Raw genomic sequence first — 14787 nt, 5'->3', positions numbered from 1 at the left:
TGTTAACTTTGCATTCACTAACTCATGAATGAATGAATAAACAAATGAAATATACTGACTTATGCACTCACTTGCCCATCCACTCATTCAACACTCTTCCACTCCGTAATTCACTCGCTAACTCAGTCACTCACTCTTTAACTCTAAAACTTATATTTACTTACTTAAGATATTTTAAAAGTGATATAAGGATGAAATATACTATGAAATGCAGAACCTGCATGTGTGATTGTTAGTTGTTCCAGTTTATGATAAACATGAACTAACGTTGATCTGTGGGGAAAGAACTTTCTGACAAGATTCCTGTTCCCCCAGATGTGCTCAGTTCCTGACGATGTTAGCTGAAGTAGAGCTCCACCGAGGACTAACAGAAGACTGCCAGCTGCTCCTGAAGAGTGCCTGCAGCGTGCTGGCTTCTACAGACAACAAGCAAGACCTCAGCAAGCCACTGCTCAACAAAAGAGACTTCTCCACATCGAGAATCAGCGTCAGCAAAGACAGTGTGTCGTTTGACGACCAGTCTCCCGATCCCAGCAAAGGCAACAGAACAGCCACAGAAAAGGAAAGGAAAAGGACACAAAATAAGAAAGATGCCAGGAGACAAAGGAAGTCAGCTGGTTGCTTTGGGTTTGATGTGTTGGAGAGTGAGGGATCAGAAGATGAAGACGACAACTTCATCCGAAGCAAACTAATCTCAGTTTCACAGCAGCTTGAAGAGGATGATGGGATAGATTCCGACCTGGAGGATTATGGGAAACACCAGCCGTCCTTTCCCACCATGCAACTGCCGGACTATGTATCCCACAATGCTAACTGCACTTGCTCTGTGTGCAAAGACGTCGTCAGTCAAACCTCGTATCTGGACGTCTTCCTCACTGCGACAGAGTGCGCTCTATCGGAGGGCTTGCCCGCCGTTGCCATAGCAACGGCCGCAGCGTCGCAGAAGATTCACGGGAAGGTCTGCACATGCGTTTCGTCTGTCATGAAAGACTTTGCCTCAAGTCTCATTCAGGGAAAGAAAAGAGAGACCAAATCAAAGAAGAACTCAAACACTGAACACCTGTACGCCCCTCAGCTTGCCCTACTACACTGCAGGCTGTCAGAAGCCTACCTGATGCAGGAGAATTTCTCCAAAGCGCACGCAAACATCGAGAACGGGTTGCTCCTCTTCCAAGGGAAGTCACGAGCCATACACCTTCATTCCAACACACAGGCGCATCTGCTGTACAACGCCGCCCTGTGTGCTATCCTCCAGGAGGCAGCTAAGTGCAACTGTTCCCCGTTCGATGTGCTGAATTGCAATCCCAGCACACAAGCGGACGTGGTCGGAAACCTCGAAAAGTGCATGGAGAAGTTGTCGATCAAGTCCGTCCAAGGTAGTCTTGATTTCAGTGCCGCGAAAAAGGAGGCAATGGACTCTGAAACGTACAAGACTTTGCAGGCACTGGAGGAGAGCGCAACGGCCACCTCAGCTAAACAAAAGAACGGTCGACAAGGTCAAAAGCCAGTTATCAAGATTGACCTACCAGAGGATGAAGAGGGGGTCATCGACCCGGAGGTCATTCACCCAGATGTAGATGCAGATGAGGTCTTTGTACCCCACAACCCCGAAACGTCAGGAAGAAATGTTCCAAAGGCTTCTTCTAAGAAGTCTTCGAGAAGGAAAAAGGAAGAATCAAGGATAGAAGGCGGCAACAACAACTTTGAAGTTATTCCTGATTCTGATGACGTCTTTGTTGTCAACAAACCAGAAAGCTCACGAAAATATCTTGCCAAGGCTTCCGCTAAGAAAGGTTCAAGAAGAAAGAAGGCTGAAGATGACATCAGTGACCTTCAAGTTATCCCTGACACAGACACAGACGAATGTACAGATAAGAAGACGGCTGATTCTGGAACATCAAGAAAATTTTTCACGTCTAAGACGCCTGCCAGGGGGACCCTAAACAGAAAAAAGGGAGCTTGTGAAGATAATAAAGATGCAGAACAAATGGGTGGACCAGTTAGAAGACCATTGCTGGGGCTGGGTTGTGAAGACGTTGATGACTACACCTTTGTTGGAAGTCCTGAGACCAGCAAAACAAGAAGAGGAAGGGGTAGAGGCTCTGCCACGAGCAAGACACCCGCACCTGAAACCGCAAGGAAATCTGCACGAGGCAAAAAAGGCCAAACCGAGGTCACGGAAGCTGACTCCAAAAGGAAACCGCGATGTGCCAAAGTGTCAGAGAAAGCTACCTCAAAGGATACTGTGTCTACTCAGGCCAAATCTACTAAAGGGAAAAGTACTAAGAAGACTGTGTTCATCATGTCTGATTCAGACAGTGATGCACCATTAATTGCTTTACCTCCGTCCACACTGAAGAAAAGACCCCAGAGAAAGGCAACTTCAGTAGTCTACAAGGAAGAGAGTTCATCTGACGACTCAGAAGGTAATTATTTGTATTGTATTGTTTATTACCTTGCTAATAAGGTTATGTTTTCTTTAGCATACCTGTATGTTTTTGTGTGTCCATGACAACTCTAGAATACAGGAATTGCCTTGAAATGTGGTATGTTGGTAGGTCTTGGTTAGCTGACACATAAAAATGATTAGATTTAGGGCTTCCTATAGCGCCTTTCTACTAGTATAGTTCTGCAAAAAACTAACAACCTGTAAACAGAACAGTTACTTCAGTATAATGCAAAACACAAAGGAATTAATTCAAGCTCAAATTCTCTCACTGTTTATCAGTTTTAGATATTGCTATTTGTTCCTTTGCTTTGTCATCATTAGCTAAGGCGTAAAGACAACCTTGTATAGAATAGATTGGTCTCCATCTTACTTTCAGTACCTCAAATTGTACTTTTGATGTTAGCCTGGGTGCAATCCTCCTTAGTAACTGCTATCTCAATCTTTTTGCATATTAATCCATGGTTAGCAAGAGAAAAGACTGAGCCAGAGATTACTATGGAGAATGGTACCCAGACTATTGTGATTTTATCTTGTTATCTTTAACTTAGAAATAAAAGAAAATGTTTGTTAGGTTCTACAGTTCCATGTAAACCAAGAGGACTGAGAGCAGCCAGGCAACCCAAGACGGCTCCTCCCTCCACCCGGGGCAGGGGTCGGAGGGCGGCAAAGAAGCCGTCGATCGACGACTACTGCAGCTCGGATGACGAGATCTTACGAGGAGCGAGCAGTGAGGAGGAGGAGGAGTGTGCACCTGTTGTCAAGGTTTGACTTCAAGTTGTTTTCATGCAATCAATCGTTCGCATGCATCATTGGTTGATGCGTGGCGGCTACAGACAGTCTGAGCTAAAAATACCTAGCCTGGTATCCATTCTATTCAAGCTACAGTTGACTTCTCTAGACGGAAAAAAATTGTGTTTAATGCTTTGTACAGTTAATGTAAGAATGCGTAGTAAAAATTGTTCTTCTTTGTTCAGTTTAGTGATATACTTGTGCTTGTACCTATGTCTGATATGATATACCAGTACCTGATGCATTTTAGTTTTGCAGGGAATCTGTATTTGTCAGATCACAAGAGAAACCCTACCAATTAACCCTATTTTTTGCAGGACCATAACCCAAACTCAACCTTTTATTTTTTGCTAGGCCCTGTATGCAGATAAGTCTGGCAACCATTAATAGAGACTGATTTAAGTGATTGGCATCTCATGAATAGTAGAAAATATTTCCACAGTCAATGTATTAAGATGCATTCTTCCTTCATCTTGTTCTTACAGAGAAGAGGCCGGGCAGCGAAGACATCCACAGCACGAGGCAAGAAGCCTTCCGCCCGCCCCAAGCCCTCCACAGAGGATGTAGAGGTGCTGAGAGAGTGTGTGCAGATCGGAGAGGATGAGGATAGCACACTTGGGTCCACACTTCTCACCACCAGCTCCCTACAGGAGGCTGTACCTGTACTGGGGGGAAGGACCACACCATGTGGTAAGCACTACTACTTCAAGCCCCTCAAGACCTTTCCACTACCACAAGTCACACATTTAAGACCGAGCCTGCTGTCTTAGAGGATTTGGCTGCTACCATTCCTATGCTGTTCCAATGCTGTCCTATATGCTTTCTTCGTCTCATAATATTTTATTATTGCAGGTTCATCAATAGCTGATGCTACTCTACACTTAGAGACAGCGCAACACCTGATACAGCACACCCGGCCTAGCTTGCTGTCCAGGTGGATTGGGCATCTGCTGTTCCTCTGCTTTTCCTGTGTGTTCTTTGTCTCACAATGTTTAAATGTTGCAGGTTCATCCATAGCTAATGCCACTGTATACTTGGAGACAGCACAACGTCTGATACAACACACTCGACCTATCCTGCTGTCCAGGCGGATTGGGCAGCTGATGTTCCTACTCTGTTCCTGTGCTTGCTATTTGTCTCATAATGTTTTATCATATTACCAGGTTCATCCATAGCTAATGCCACGTACACTTGGAGATAGTACAATGTCTGATACAGCACACCCCCGACCAAGCCTGCAGCCAGGTGGATTTGGCAGCTGCTGTTCCAACTGTGTTCCTTTGATGTTCCTGTGCTTGCTATTTGTCTTTAAGTTATGATATTTTGTTATTGCAGGTTCCTCAATAGCCGATGCTACTCTACACTTAGAGACAGCACAACGCCTCATACAGCACACTCGACCTAGCCTGCTGTCCAGGCGAATTGGGCAGTTGCTGTTAAACGCTGTTTCTGTGCTTTCTATTTCAGATCTCTAAGTCTAACAATGTTTTATTATCGCAGGTTCATCGATAGCTGATGCCACTGTACACTTGGAGACAGCGCAACGTCTGATAGAGCACACTCGACCAAGCCTGCTGTCCAGGCGGATTGGGCAGTTGCTGTTCCTCTGCTGTCCCGAGGACAGCTCTCGCCTGGCTGCCTACTACATGACGGAGACTTGCAGCGTCACCCTGAGACACCAGATGCTGGCTAGTCTCCACAAGAAGATCAAGTAAGAGTCCTTTAAGATTTTTGCCAATCTTTATCTTCTTCCTATCATGATTGTGTTAAGAAGATGTAAGAACTGTAAGGCATCATTGCAGCTGTAAAACAGAAGAAGGTACATGTTTAAACATAACAACTATGGACCCTACAATATAGTTGGTCCAAGTTTAATTCAAAAATAGTTTCATCAGGTTTAGCAAAGTTCTCTGTACAATGTCAGCAGGTATTTACTTAGTAGACGGTAGTCATTAAACCCAATAACCCAGGATCTAGAGTTAGCTTTTACTAGTTTTAGACTAGAGTAGACACTTGTGTTATAATTGTATTTTACACTGTTTGAATCTGTCAGAATTGCAATTAGCCCACGGGCAAGAATTTGCAATAAACTTGATATATTATTGCCTTGAGGAAAATAGCAGAAGCATTACCAAAATGGCAGATGTATTTCTCATAGTTCTGAACAAAGAACTCCTTTGACCAAAGTCCAAGTAGTAATTTTATTGCCTTCCTCTTATGTTATAATTGTATGATGGACTGATTTTTTTCTACAGGAAACTCCAGAAGGCAGAGATGCGGTCCATGACAGAAAGCATGGATCAGCTGTCCCTTACCGGAGCACCTCCAACCCAGCAGGAGATCCAACTCCTCAGGACTAAGCAGAACATCTTTGGCCTGAACCCCAGTCCTTCAAAACACAGCTACAACGCTGACAACATGCAGGATGTTCTGGCTAAGCAGCTGCCGGAAGGTGGGTTTTACATATTAATATTTTTACAGTGTTTTGTAGCTTGCATAGTCCAGTGGTTAGCGTCAGAACTAAACAGGGCATCTTCGGCCTGAACCCCAGCCCCTTAGAACACAGCTACACCGCTGATAACATGCAGGATGTCTAGCTAAGCAGCTACCAGAAGGTGGGTTTTACATCATGTTTTTACAGCGTTTTGTAGCGTGCATAGTCTAGTCTTCGGCCTGAACCCCAGCCCCTCAGAACATGGCTACACTGCTGACAACATGCAGGATGTTCTGGCTAAGCAGCTACCTGAAGGTGGGTTTTGCATCATGTTTTTACTGCATTGTAGCATGCATAGTCTAGTGGTTAGCGGCCCTGCCTTTGGAAATAGAAGCCGTGAGTTTGATTCCAGCTGTGTCACTCACCCAACATACTTGCTACTGGAAAGGGTTGCTGTCCTGTGGACAGGACGTTAAGCCATGGTCCATTGTGTATTGTGCTTATGTCAAAAAAGTTTAGGGGAATTTCCCCTGTGCAATGAACCTGTATATACTGTACAAAGCGTCTGTCCTTTCTGTCACGACCAGGGGAAGATTAGCTCTTCAGTTAGCTAAAACTGTGTATCGAGATCACTTTTTACTTCTTTTTTTTTTTTTTACAGTATGAACTCTCGCGAGTTTACGTTCTGAAGTGATTGATTGGCCATCAGTATTAATCCTGAAGATTAGGAAACAGTGGTCGTCTAAAATTTGATTTGTGTGTACTTTTGTGTTGGGAAAAATTTTTGTGTCAATTAACTCTGATAAATATAAAAGTCCTAACATTTGGCATCTGTTCTATTTTGTAGGTTGGACTATTTGCAGTATGGCCTTGCTGTCAATCACTCCATGTTGCTATGGCAACAACGTCAATCAACAGTTACTGGTCATCACAAGACTTCGAGCTGACAGCGAACCTCTGATCATCAAGATCCCTGTTTCTCAGGTAAGTTACAGACTGATCGCACCATGCAGGAAAGAGTTCCTGATCCTGAAACTCTGTGTACAGGCCTTTATAGTCACTCACTTACAGTATATATATATACTGAGCGACCCAACGTTCCTAAGCATGTGTCCAGTGGCTACAGTCCTTATGGGTGGCAATTGCGCAGAGGCTTTTAAGGCTTCTAGTTAGGATTTTATCATAAGGGGTCCAAACTTCTTGCCATACAGCAAGTGCAGAGTTACAGCACTTGCTGTTATGGGTATTGTAGGGGTTCTGGGGATATCCTCTAATGGAAAATTTTTAAATTCATAACTCGCTGAAACGGGAGAGAAACGAGTGCTCAGGAGAAACAGGTGTGAGGGAAACAGGTGCGCGAGAGAGAAACAGGTGCGTGAAAGAGAAACAGATGTGTGAAAGAGAAACAGGTGTGTGAGAGAGAAGCTGATGCGCGAGAGAGAAACAGATGCGTGAAGGAGCTACAGATGTGTGAAAGAGAAACAGCTGTGTGAGAGAGAAACATATGCGCGAGAGAGAAACATATACGCGAGAGAGAAACAGATGCGTGAAAGAGCTACAGATGTGTGAAAGAGAAACAGGTGTGCGAGAGAGAAGCTGATGCGCGAGAGAGAAACAGATGCGCGAGACAGAAACAGATGCGCGAGACAGAAACAGATGCGCGGGAGAGAAACAGGTGTGTGAAAGAGAAACAGGTGCGCGAGAGAGAAACAGATGCGCGAGAGAGAAACAGATGCGCGAGAGAAACAGATGCGCGAGGGAGAAACAGATGCGCGAGAGAGAAACAGATGCGCGAGAGAGAAACTGATGCATGCGGGAGAAACAGATGCACGAGAGAGAAACTGATGCGCGGGAGTGAAACAGATGCGCGAGAGAAACAGATGCGCGAGAGAAACAGATGCGCGAGAGAGAAACAGATGCGCGAGAGAGAAACAGATGCGCGAGAGAAACAGATGCGCGAGAGAAACAGATGCGCGAGAGAGAAACAGATGCGCGAGAGAGAAACAGATGCATGCGAGAGAACCATATGAGCGAGAGAGAAACAGATGCGCAAGAGAGAAACAAATGCGCAAGAGAGAAACAAATGCGCGAGAGAGAAACAGATGCGCGAGGGAGAAACAGATGCGCGAGAGAGAAACAGATGCGCGAGAGAGAAACTGATGCATGCGGGAGAAACAGATGCACGAGAGAGAAACTGATGCGCGGGAGTGAAACAGATGCGCGAGAGAAACAGATGCGCGAGAGAAACAGATGCGCGAGAGAAACAGATGCGCGAGAGAGAAACAGATGCATGCGAGAGAACCATATGAGCGAGAGAGAAACAGATGCGCAAGAGAGAAACAGATGCGCGAGAGAAACAGATGCGCGAGGGAGAAACAGATGCGCGAGAGAGAAACAGATGCGCGAGAGAGAAACTGATGCATGCGGGAGAAACAGATGCACGAGAGAGAAACAGATGCGCGGGAGTGAAACAGATGCGCGAGAGAGAAACAGATGCGCAAGAGAGAAACAGATGCGCAAGAGAGAAACATATGCGCGAGAGAGAAACAGATGCACGAGAGAGAAACAGATGCGCGAGAGAGAAAGAGATGCGCGAGAGAGAAACAGATGCGCGGGAGAGAAACAGATGCGCGAGAGAGAAACAGATGCGCGAGAGAGAAACAGATGCGCAAGAGAGAAACAGATGTGCAAGAGGGAAACAGATGCAAAGAGAGAAACAGATGCGCGAGAGAGAAACAGATGCGCGAGATTGAAAAGATGCACAAGAGACAGAAACAGATGTGTGAGAGAGAAACAGATGTGCAAGAGAGAAACAGATGCGCGAGAGAGAAACAGGTGGGTGAAAGAGAAACAGATGCATGAAAGAGAAACAGATGCGCGAGAGAGAAACAGATGCGCGAGAGAGAAACAGATGCGCGAGAGAGAAACAGATGTGCGAGAGAGAAACAGATGCGTGAAAGAGAAACAGATGCGTGAAAGAGAAACAAATGCGCGAGAGAGAAACAGATGCGCGAGAGAGAAACAGATGCGCAAGAGAGAAACATATGCACGAGAGAGAAACAGACGCGCGAGAGAGAAACAGATGCATGAGAGAGAAACAGATGCGCACGAGAGAAACAGGTGCGTGAAAGAGAAACAGATGCGCGAAAGAGAAACACATGCGCGAGAGAGAAACACATGTGCGAGAGAGAAACAGATGCGCAAGGGATAAACAGGTGCGTGAAAGAGATACAGATGCGCAAGAGAGAAACAGATGTGCGAGAGGGGAACAGATGCGCGAGAGAGAAACTGATGCGCGTGAGTGAAACAGATGCGCGAGAGAGACAGATGCGCGCGAGAGAGAGATGCACGAGAGAAACACTGACGTCAGAGAGAACAGATGCTGCGAGAGAACATATGAGCGAGAGAGAAACAGATGCGCAAGAGAGAAACAGATGCGCGAGAGAAACAGATGCGCGAGGGAGAAACAGATGCGCGAGAGAGAAACAGATGCGCGAGAGAGAAACTGATGCATGCGGGAGAAACAGATGCACGAGAGAGAAACAGATGCGCGGGAGTGAAACAGATGCGCGAGAGAGAAACAGATGCGCAAGAGAGAAACAGATGCGCAAGAGAGAAACATATGCGCGAGAGAGAAACAGATGCGCGAGAGAGAAACAGATGCGCGAGAGAGAAACAGGTGCGCGGGAGAGAAACAGATGCGCGGGAGAGAAACAGATGTGCGAGAGAGAAACAGATGCGCGAGAGAGAAACAGATGCGCGAGAGAGAAACAGATGCGCGAGAGAGAAACAGATGCGCGATTGAGAAACAGATGCGCGAGAGAGAAACAGATGCGCGAGAGAGAAACAGATGCGCGAGAGAGAAACAGATGCGCGAGAGAGAAACAGATGCGCGAGAGAGAAAGAGATGCGCGAGAGAGAAACAGATGCGCGGGAGAGAAACAGATGCGCGAGAGAGAAACGGATGCGCGAGAGAGAAACAGATGCGCAAGAGAGAAACAGATGTGCAAGAGGGAACAGATGCGCGAGAGAGAACAGATGCGCGCGAGAGAAACAGATGCGAGAGAGAGAAACAGATGCGCGAGATTGAAAAAGATGCACAAGAGACAGAAACAGATGTGCGAGAGAAAAACAGATGTGCAAGAGAGAAACAGATGTGCGAGAGACAAACAGATGCGCGAGAGAGAAGCAGATGCGCGAGAGAGAAACAGATGCTCGAGAGAGAAACAGATGCGCGAGAGAGAAACAGATGCGCAAGAGAGAAACAGATGCGCTAGAGTGAAACAGATGCGCGAGAGTGAAACAGGTGCGAGAGAGAGAAACAGATGCGTGAGAGAGAAACAGATGCGAGAGAGAGATAATTTTTTTTACCAAAAAAAATCAATAACTTAGTCTACCAGCATAATATACACCTTAGAATTTAGCAAATAGCATTTTAGAGGGTCTAGATTTCAAAATTCTGCAAGGGAGCATGCCCCAAGACTCCCTTAGGAACGTTGCTCCTTCAGTGCTCCATAGGATTCAAAATCAACGGGAAAGAAAATGATTTCAGGCTGGGCCTACAACCCTGCTCCAAAGCACGTTTTGCTTTTTGTCCCTCAGGCTACGTTGGAGGGGGAGATTCTCAGGAAACTGGAGACCATCCAACATGACAACAAGACCAGCGTGGCCATACAGGACAAGAAACTGTACTGGAAGGCCAGGCAAGAGCTGGACTCCATGCTAAAGGTAATCTATCAATCAATAATCAACCAACCAGCCAATCAATCATTTAATAAATCATTCAATTAATCAACTATTTGATCAATCAACCTGTGTGGGTTTACTGAAAAAGTATCGTGGCATTGGGTTGGACTTGTTGACTTAAAACCTAAAGGTTCAGGGTTCGAATCCCTAAGTGGTTGAACCTTACAGTCTGGTCTCTGGATTGACATCTTATGCACATGGTGGATCCAGAGAAAAGAACTTTGTAACAGGTTTGTAAGGACTGTTCAGCCATAACAGGGTGAGAGAGAGAGACAGAGAGAGAGAGAGTGTGTGTGTGTGTGTGTGTGTGTGTGAGTGTGAGTGTGTGTGTGTGTGTGTGTGTGTCAGTGTGTGTGTCAGTGTGTGTGTTATTATAATCCTAAGACAAATTTGGAAAATGTCAAAATATCATAAACCACCAACCAATGTCAACTTTTTCAGGACCTGACTAAAGCCATGGAGAATGAGCTGCTGGGTGGATGGAAGGGCGCGGTCCTTGGTCACCATGGTGACAGGAGGAGGGAGAAACAGCTGAACTCTGCAGCAATAAACGTCTGCAAGGCTTTGGGGTCTGACAACAAAGTCGACTTTCAGCTTCTTAAGGTTTCACTGCCTTTCATCCTTTCCTATTTCAAATACATTTTATTAGATGGATTTATTATAAGATCGGGGAACCAAGAACTTGGAGAATTAAGTCTTAGAGCAGTGTAGCGTAGGGGTAGATACTGGTATAAACTGTTCTTCTTATTGGACAAGTCCGGAAAAAATAGACCTGAAAAAATCACTGGACTGGATTTTGGACCGATTACAAAATGAACAAATTATGCCAGCACTATGGGGGCATGCATTCACATTCCCTTACAAAAAATCCTTGTGAGAACACTGTTTAAACTTATACCAAGAACACAGATGAACTTCCAATAGATATACACTCAGACAACTTTAACATTCTCACCCCTCCTTTGCAGCTCCTGTTGGACTCCTGGCCTCACCTGAGAAAGCGGCAGAAACACGACAGTCTGGCCTTCTTGCTGGGATCCTCGACCGGCTCCCCCCTCCTGCAGAATGGTTTGGACCTGATGCAGAAGGAGGCCAGCAAGATAACTGACCTGGAGGACCTACAGGACAGGGGACCGGTCATCATGGTCTTGGACAGGGTAGGGATGGATTCTCTGTTGTTAACATTACAAGTGACAAAGTACAGAGTAGCAATGCCCTGTGTGAGTTAATCTTATGCTTAACTGGTATCAGCCTCACAGTTGAGCTTCTGGTCTAAATTAGTTGACAACTGGGAGACACTGGTTCAATCCAGCTGGGTACTTTGGTAGCCAAGGGCATCTTGTTTGGGGTTGCACCGATCATTTGGAAGGGACTTAAAATGCTCAAATGAGTCAAAGCGGTGTCTTGAGCATGTTGAAGGGGAAGGGTTAGCAATCCCTCCCTGTGAAAATATACCGTGCTACAGAAACAGCATTACTAGACCTACGGACATATGAATTAACAAACTTTGAAAACATTGTGTCTCTTTTTTGTTTGATGTCAGACTCTCCAGCGTCTCCCCTGGGAGAGCATCCCCATCCTGCAGCAGGGGAAAGTGTCCCGCATGCCGTCTCTCCGCTTCATCCTGTCACATCTCCACTCCATGAGGGTATGTATTACATGTAGTAACACCAGTCTCTTATTAGGAGAGACCATTGCCAAAAAGGTTGGTAAAAGTACATGTTGGACCATACTCTACTTAAACGCAAAGCAAGATTTGCAACAGTCACTTCACTCCATCCTGTCACATCTCCACACCATGAGGGTATGTATTACATGTAAAATCAGTGACTGTCTCACATTAGGATACACATTCCTGCATTGCTTCATTGTCAGTCAGACGAAGTATGGCTACAGTTTTGTGGCAAGCCTGACCACACCTAGTCATGCTTTGACTGTCAATGAAGGAGAGACACAGGGACACACCTGTCCTACACAGGTTTATATATTTTGATATTTAAAGACTAATATGTGCAAGTTTTGTGGGTCTTACTAATCTTAGTTGTTGGGAAATTGATCTGCAAAAACTTTCAGTAAACACGCTGCATATTTAGGATTCTGATGACTGCGTCCTATTCACCTGGTTCCACTTTCACCGCCTCACTCCACCGTAGCAGCTGTATATGTTTTTGTCCAGGAGGCACTGTTGGGACTTCAGAAATCATCTTGCAAATGGTTATGGAAAAGTTTTATCTTTGTTCCAACACAAAAAGATTTGGAACATTTGTTACCAGAGGTATTCTTCAAGAAGAATTCTTCTTTCGGCTCACATTGATTTACATCATTCACCCGGACGGGCGACCTGGCGCATATGAAAGGGTATGTCACCCCGTAAGGGGCGGTATAACCCCGTCATGTGTAAACATGTGCGAACATGTGCGATCACGTCGACCGATGATGTATGTTCGTCTGTATCTCTGTGGATCTGCCGCTACCAGCCCAAAGCTGCCTAGGCAGATCCGTGTAATGAGTTGTATCATTGGCAAATAAATAAAAAATAAAAATAAAATAAAATAAGATTCTTTATGGCCATTGTATGGCAAATGATGACATTGTGATGTACATCTTGTTCTTCCAGTTGGTGCCAGGACACGTGTTGTGTGACGGTGTGGACCAAAACAACACCTACTACGTCCTGAACCCACGCAATGACCTACCCAGCACACAGGCCAGCTTCCAGGACGACTTCAAGAAGTCAGTGGACAATATTCATAGTGTGTTTCTCTGTGTGTGTGTGTGTGTGTGTATGGGTTTGTCTGCATGAGTATGTGTGTCTGTGTGTGACTGTATAAGTGTGTGCGTTTGTCTCCCTGTACTGTGTGCGTGTGTGTATGCAGTAGTAGTAGTATTATCCAGTATTTGATACATTTGGTATGCCATCTGTAAATTTTGCCATTTCTAATGCATTGACTTGTTGTCCAAGGGAATTAAGTATTGTTTATTGCATGTCCATCTGTGTGAATCTGACTTCAAAGCTGTATTAGAAAAGAACGGGGTGAAGTCTGCCATCTCTGATGTCCTGTGTTGTATCCCTGCAGGAGAGGTTGGAGAGGCGTGGTCGGAGTCTCCCCCACAACCGACCAGTACATCAGGGCGCTCACGGATCACGACATGTTTGTGTAGGTTCATCTTTATTACTTGTAATCTGTTCTAGTTTCTCTGAGGTAGAGTGTACACCTTGCGTTGGGTTTAAACCCCAGAGACTTTAAAACTCGTACATGCTGCTTTCTCCGCTTAGCATGCAGCATTTATTTTATTTATCAATTTTTTTAGGGTAGTCCCTACAGTTATGAGATAAATTATGGAAGTTGAACACGGAGACCACTACCCTAGTAGACCTACCCTCTGATTTAGTGGCACGTGGCCCAAAGGTTACAGAAATGTGTGGGAAGGATTTTAGCTTTATCTTAGCTTGATCTTAAACATAAAGTATAGCAGGATAAGGAGTTCCCTTGCTCAGGCAGTTTACAACTTATGCAGACAAACAAATCTGATGCGTTCAAATTCAATCTCTATAACTCAGGATAAAAACGGAAATCTAGTTCCAGTTCATTCTAGTGATGCTGAAGAAGAGTGATGGATGTCACTGGAAACGTCCAGAAGTAAATTTCTGTTTTTTTTTCCAGTTGTAGAGATCGAGTTGTATTTGAATATTGTTACCTGGATGTCTTAAACCTTCATAGACAAACCTGATACAATGTACATGTACCCCCTCTGTAGTTACTGTGGCCATGGTGCCGGCCAGGTGTACCTAATACCTGTATTTTCCTCACCTGTAGTTACTGTGGCCATGGTGCCGGCCAGGTTTACCTTAAAGGAGATGAGATACAGAAGATCACCACCCGGGCCACCACCCTGCTGATGGGCTGTGGCAGCGGCAGGCTGTTTGTCGAGGGCTGCACTGAGGCACGCGGCATGGCACTCAACTACATTCTGTCTGGGTGGTAAGTAATGATTTCGGTAAATGTAGTCTCAAAGACCTTCAGTTTTATATGGTTGGTTAGCAAATAATAGGTGAGGTGAGGTTAGCAAAGGCTGAGGTAAACTTTATTGGGTAGATAGTCCTGCAAACCTTCAACTATATCTTATCCGGATGGTAAGTAAAGGTGGTAGGGTTGCGTATACTGTAGTGGGGTCATGTGATCGAGAATGCAGAATGGTAGAGGGTCGTGTGCAGGGTGATTGTCCCAGAAGCCAGCGGTCCTGGGTTCGAATCCTGTCATCATGTGCCCTTTGGAAAGGCACTCAACACGACTTTCCTCACTTCATCTTTTACTACCCATAAAATGGGTACCTGACTTCTGTTGGGGAGGTAAACTTAGAGGCAGGC

General features: G+C 45.3%; 1 protein-coding gene across 1 annotated transcript in view; it reads left to right on the top strand.

The window, feature by feature from the left end:
- Positions 1 to 14787, top strand: part of LOC118432840 (separin-like) — a 30982-nt gene that overhangs the window by 14663 nt on the left and 1532 nt on the right. The window contains exons 16-28 of the mRNA XM_035844460.1: positions 316 to 2426; positions 3021 to 3211; positions 3724 to 3928; positions 4739 to 4949; positions 5494 to 5690; positions 6520 to 6656; positions 10275 to 10400; positions 10860 to 11021; positions 11387 to 11575; positions 11962 to 12066; positions 13036 to 13151; positions 13496 to 13576; positions 14237 to 14401. Of these exons, the coding sequence (XP_035700353.1) occupies positions 316 to 2426; positions 3021 to 3211; positions 3724 to 3928; positions 4739 to 4949; positions 5494 to 5690; positions 6520 to 6656; positions 10275 to 10400; positions 10860 to 11021; positions 11387 to 11575; positions 11962 to 12066; positions 13036 to 13151; positions 13496 to 13576; positions 14237 to 14401 (3996 nt within the window). The remainder of the gene's footprint in view (positions 1 to 315; positions 2427 to 3020; positions 3212 to 3723; positions 3929 to 4738; positions 4950 to 5493; positions 5691 to 6519; positions 6657 to 10274; positions 10401 to 10859; positions 11022 to 11386; positions 11576 to 11961; positions 12067 to 13035; positions 13152 to 13495; positions 13577 to 14236; positions 14402 to 14787) is intronic.

This window comes from Branchiostoma floridae, chromosome 16, assembly GCF_000003815.2.
Source record: "Branchiostoma floridae strain S238N-H82 chromosome 16, Bfl_VNyyK, whole genome shotgun sequence".
In the NCBI taxonomy this organism is placed as follows: Eukaryota; Metazoa; Chordata; class Leptocardii; order Amphioxiformes; family Branchiostomatidae; genus Branchiostoma; species Branchiostoma floridae.
Note: the sequence above shows the minus strand (reverse complement) of the source record. Positions and strands in the feature narration are given on the sequence as shown.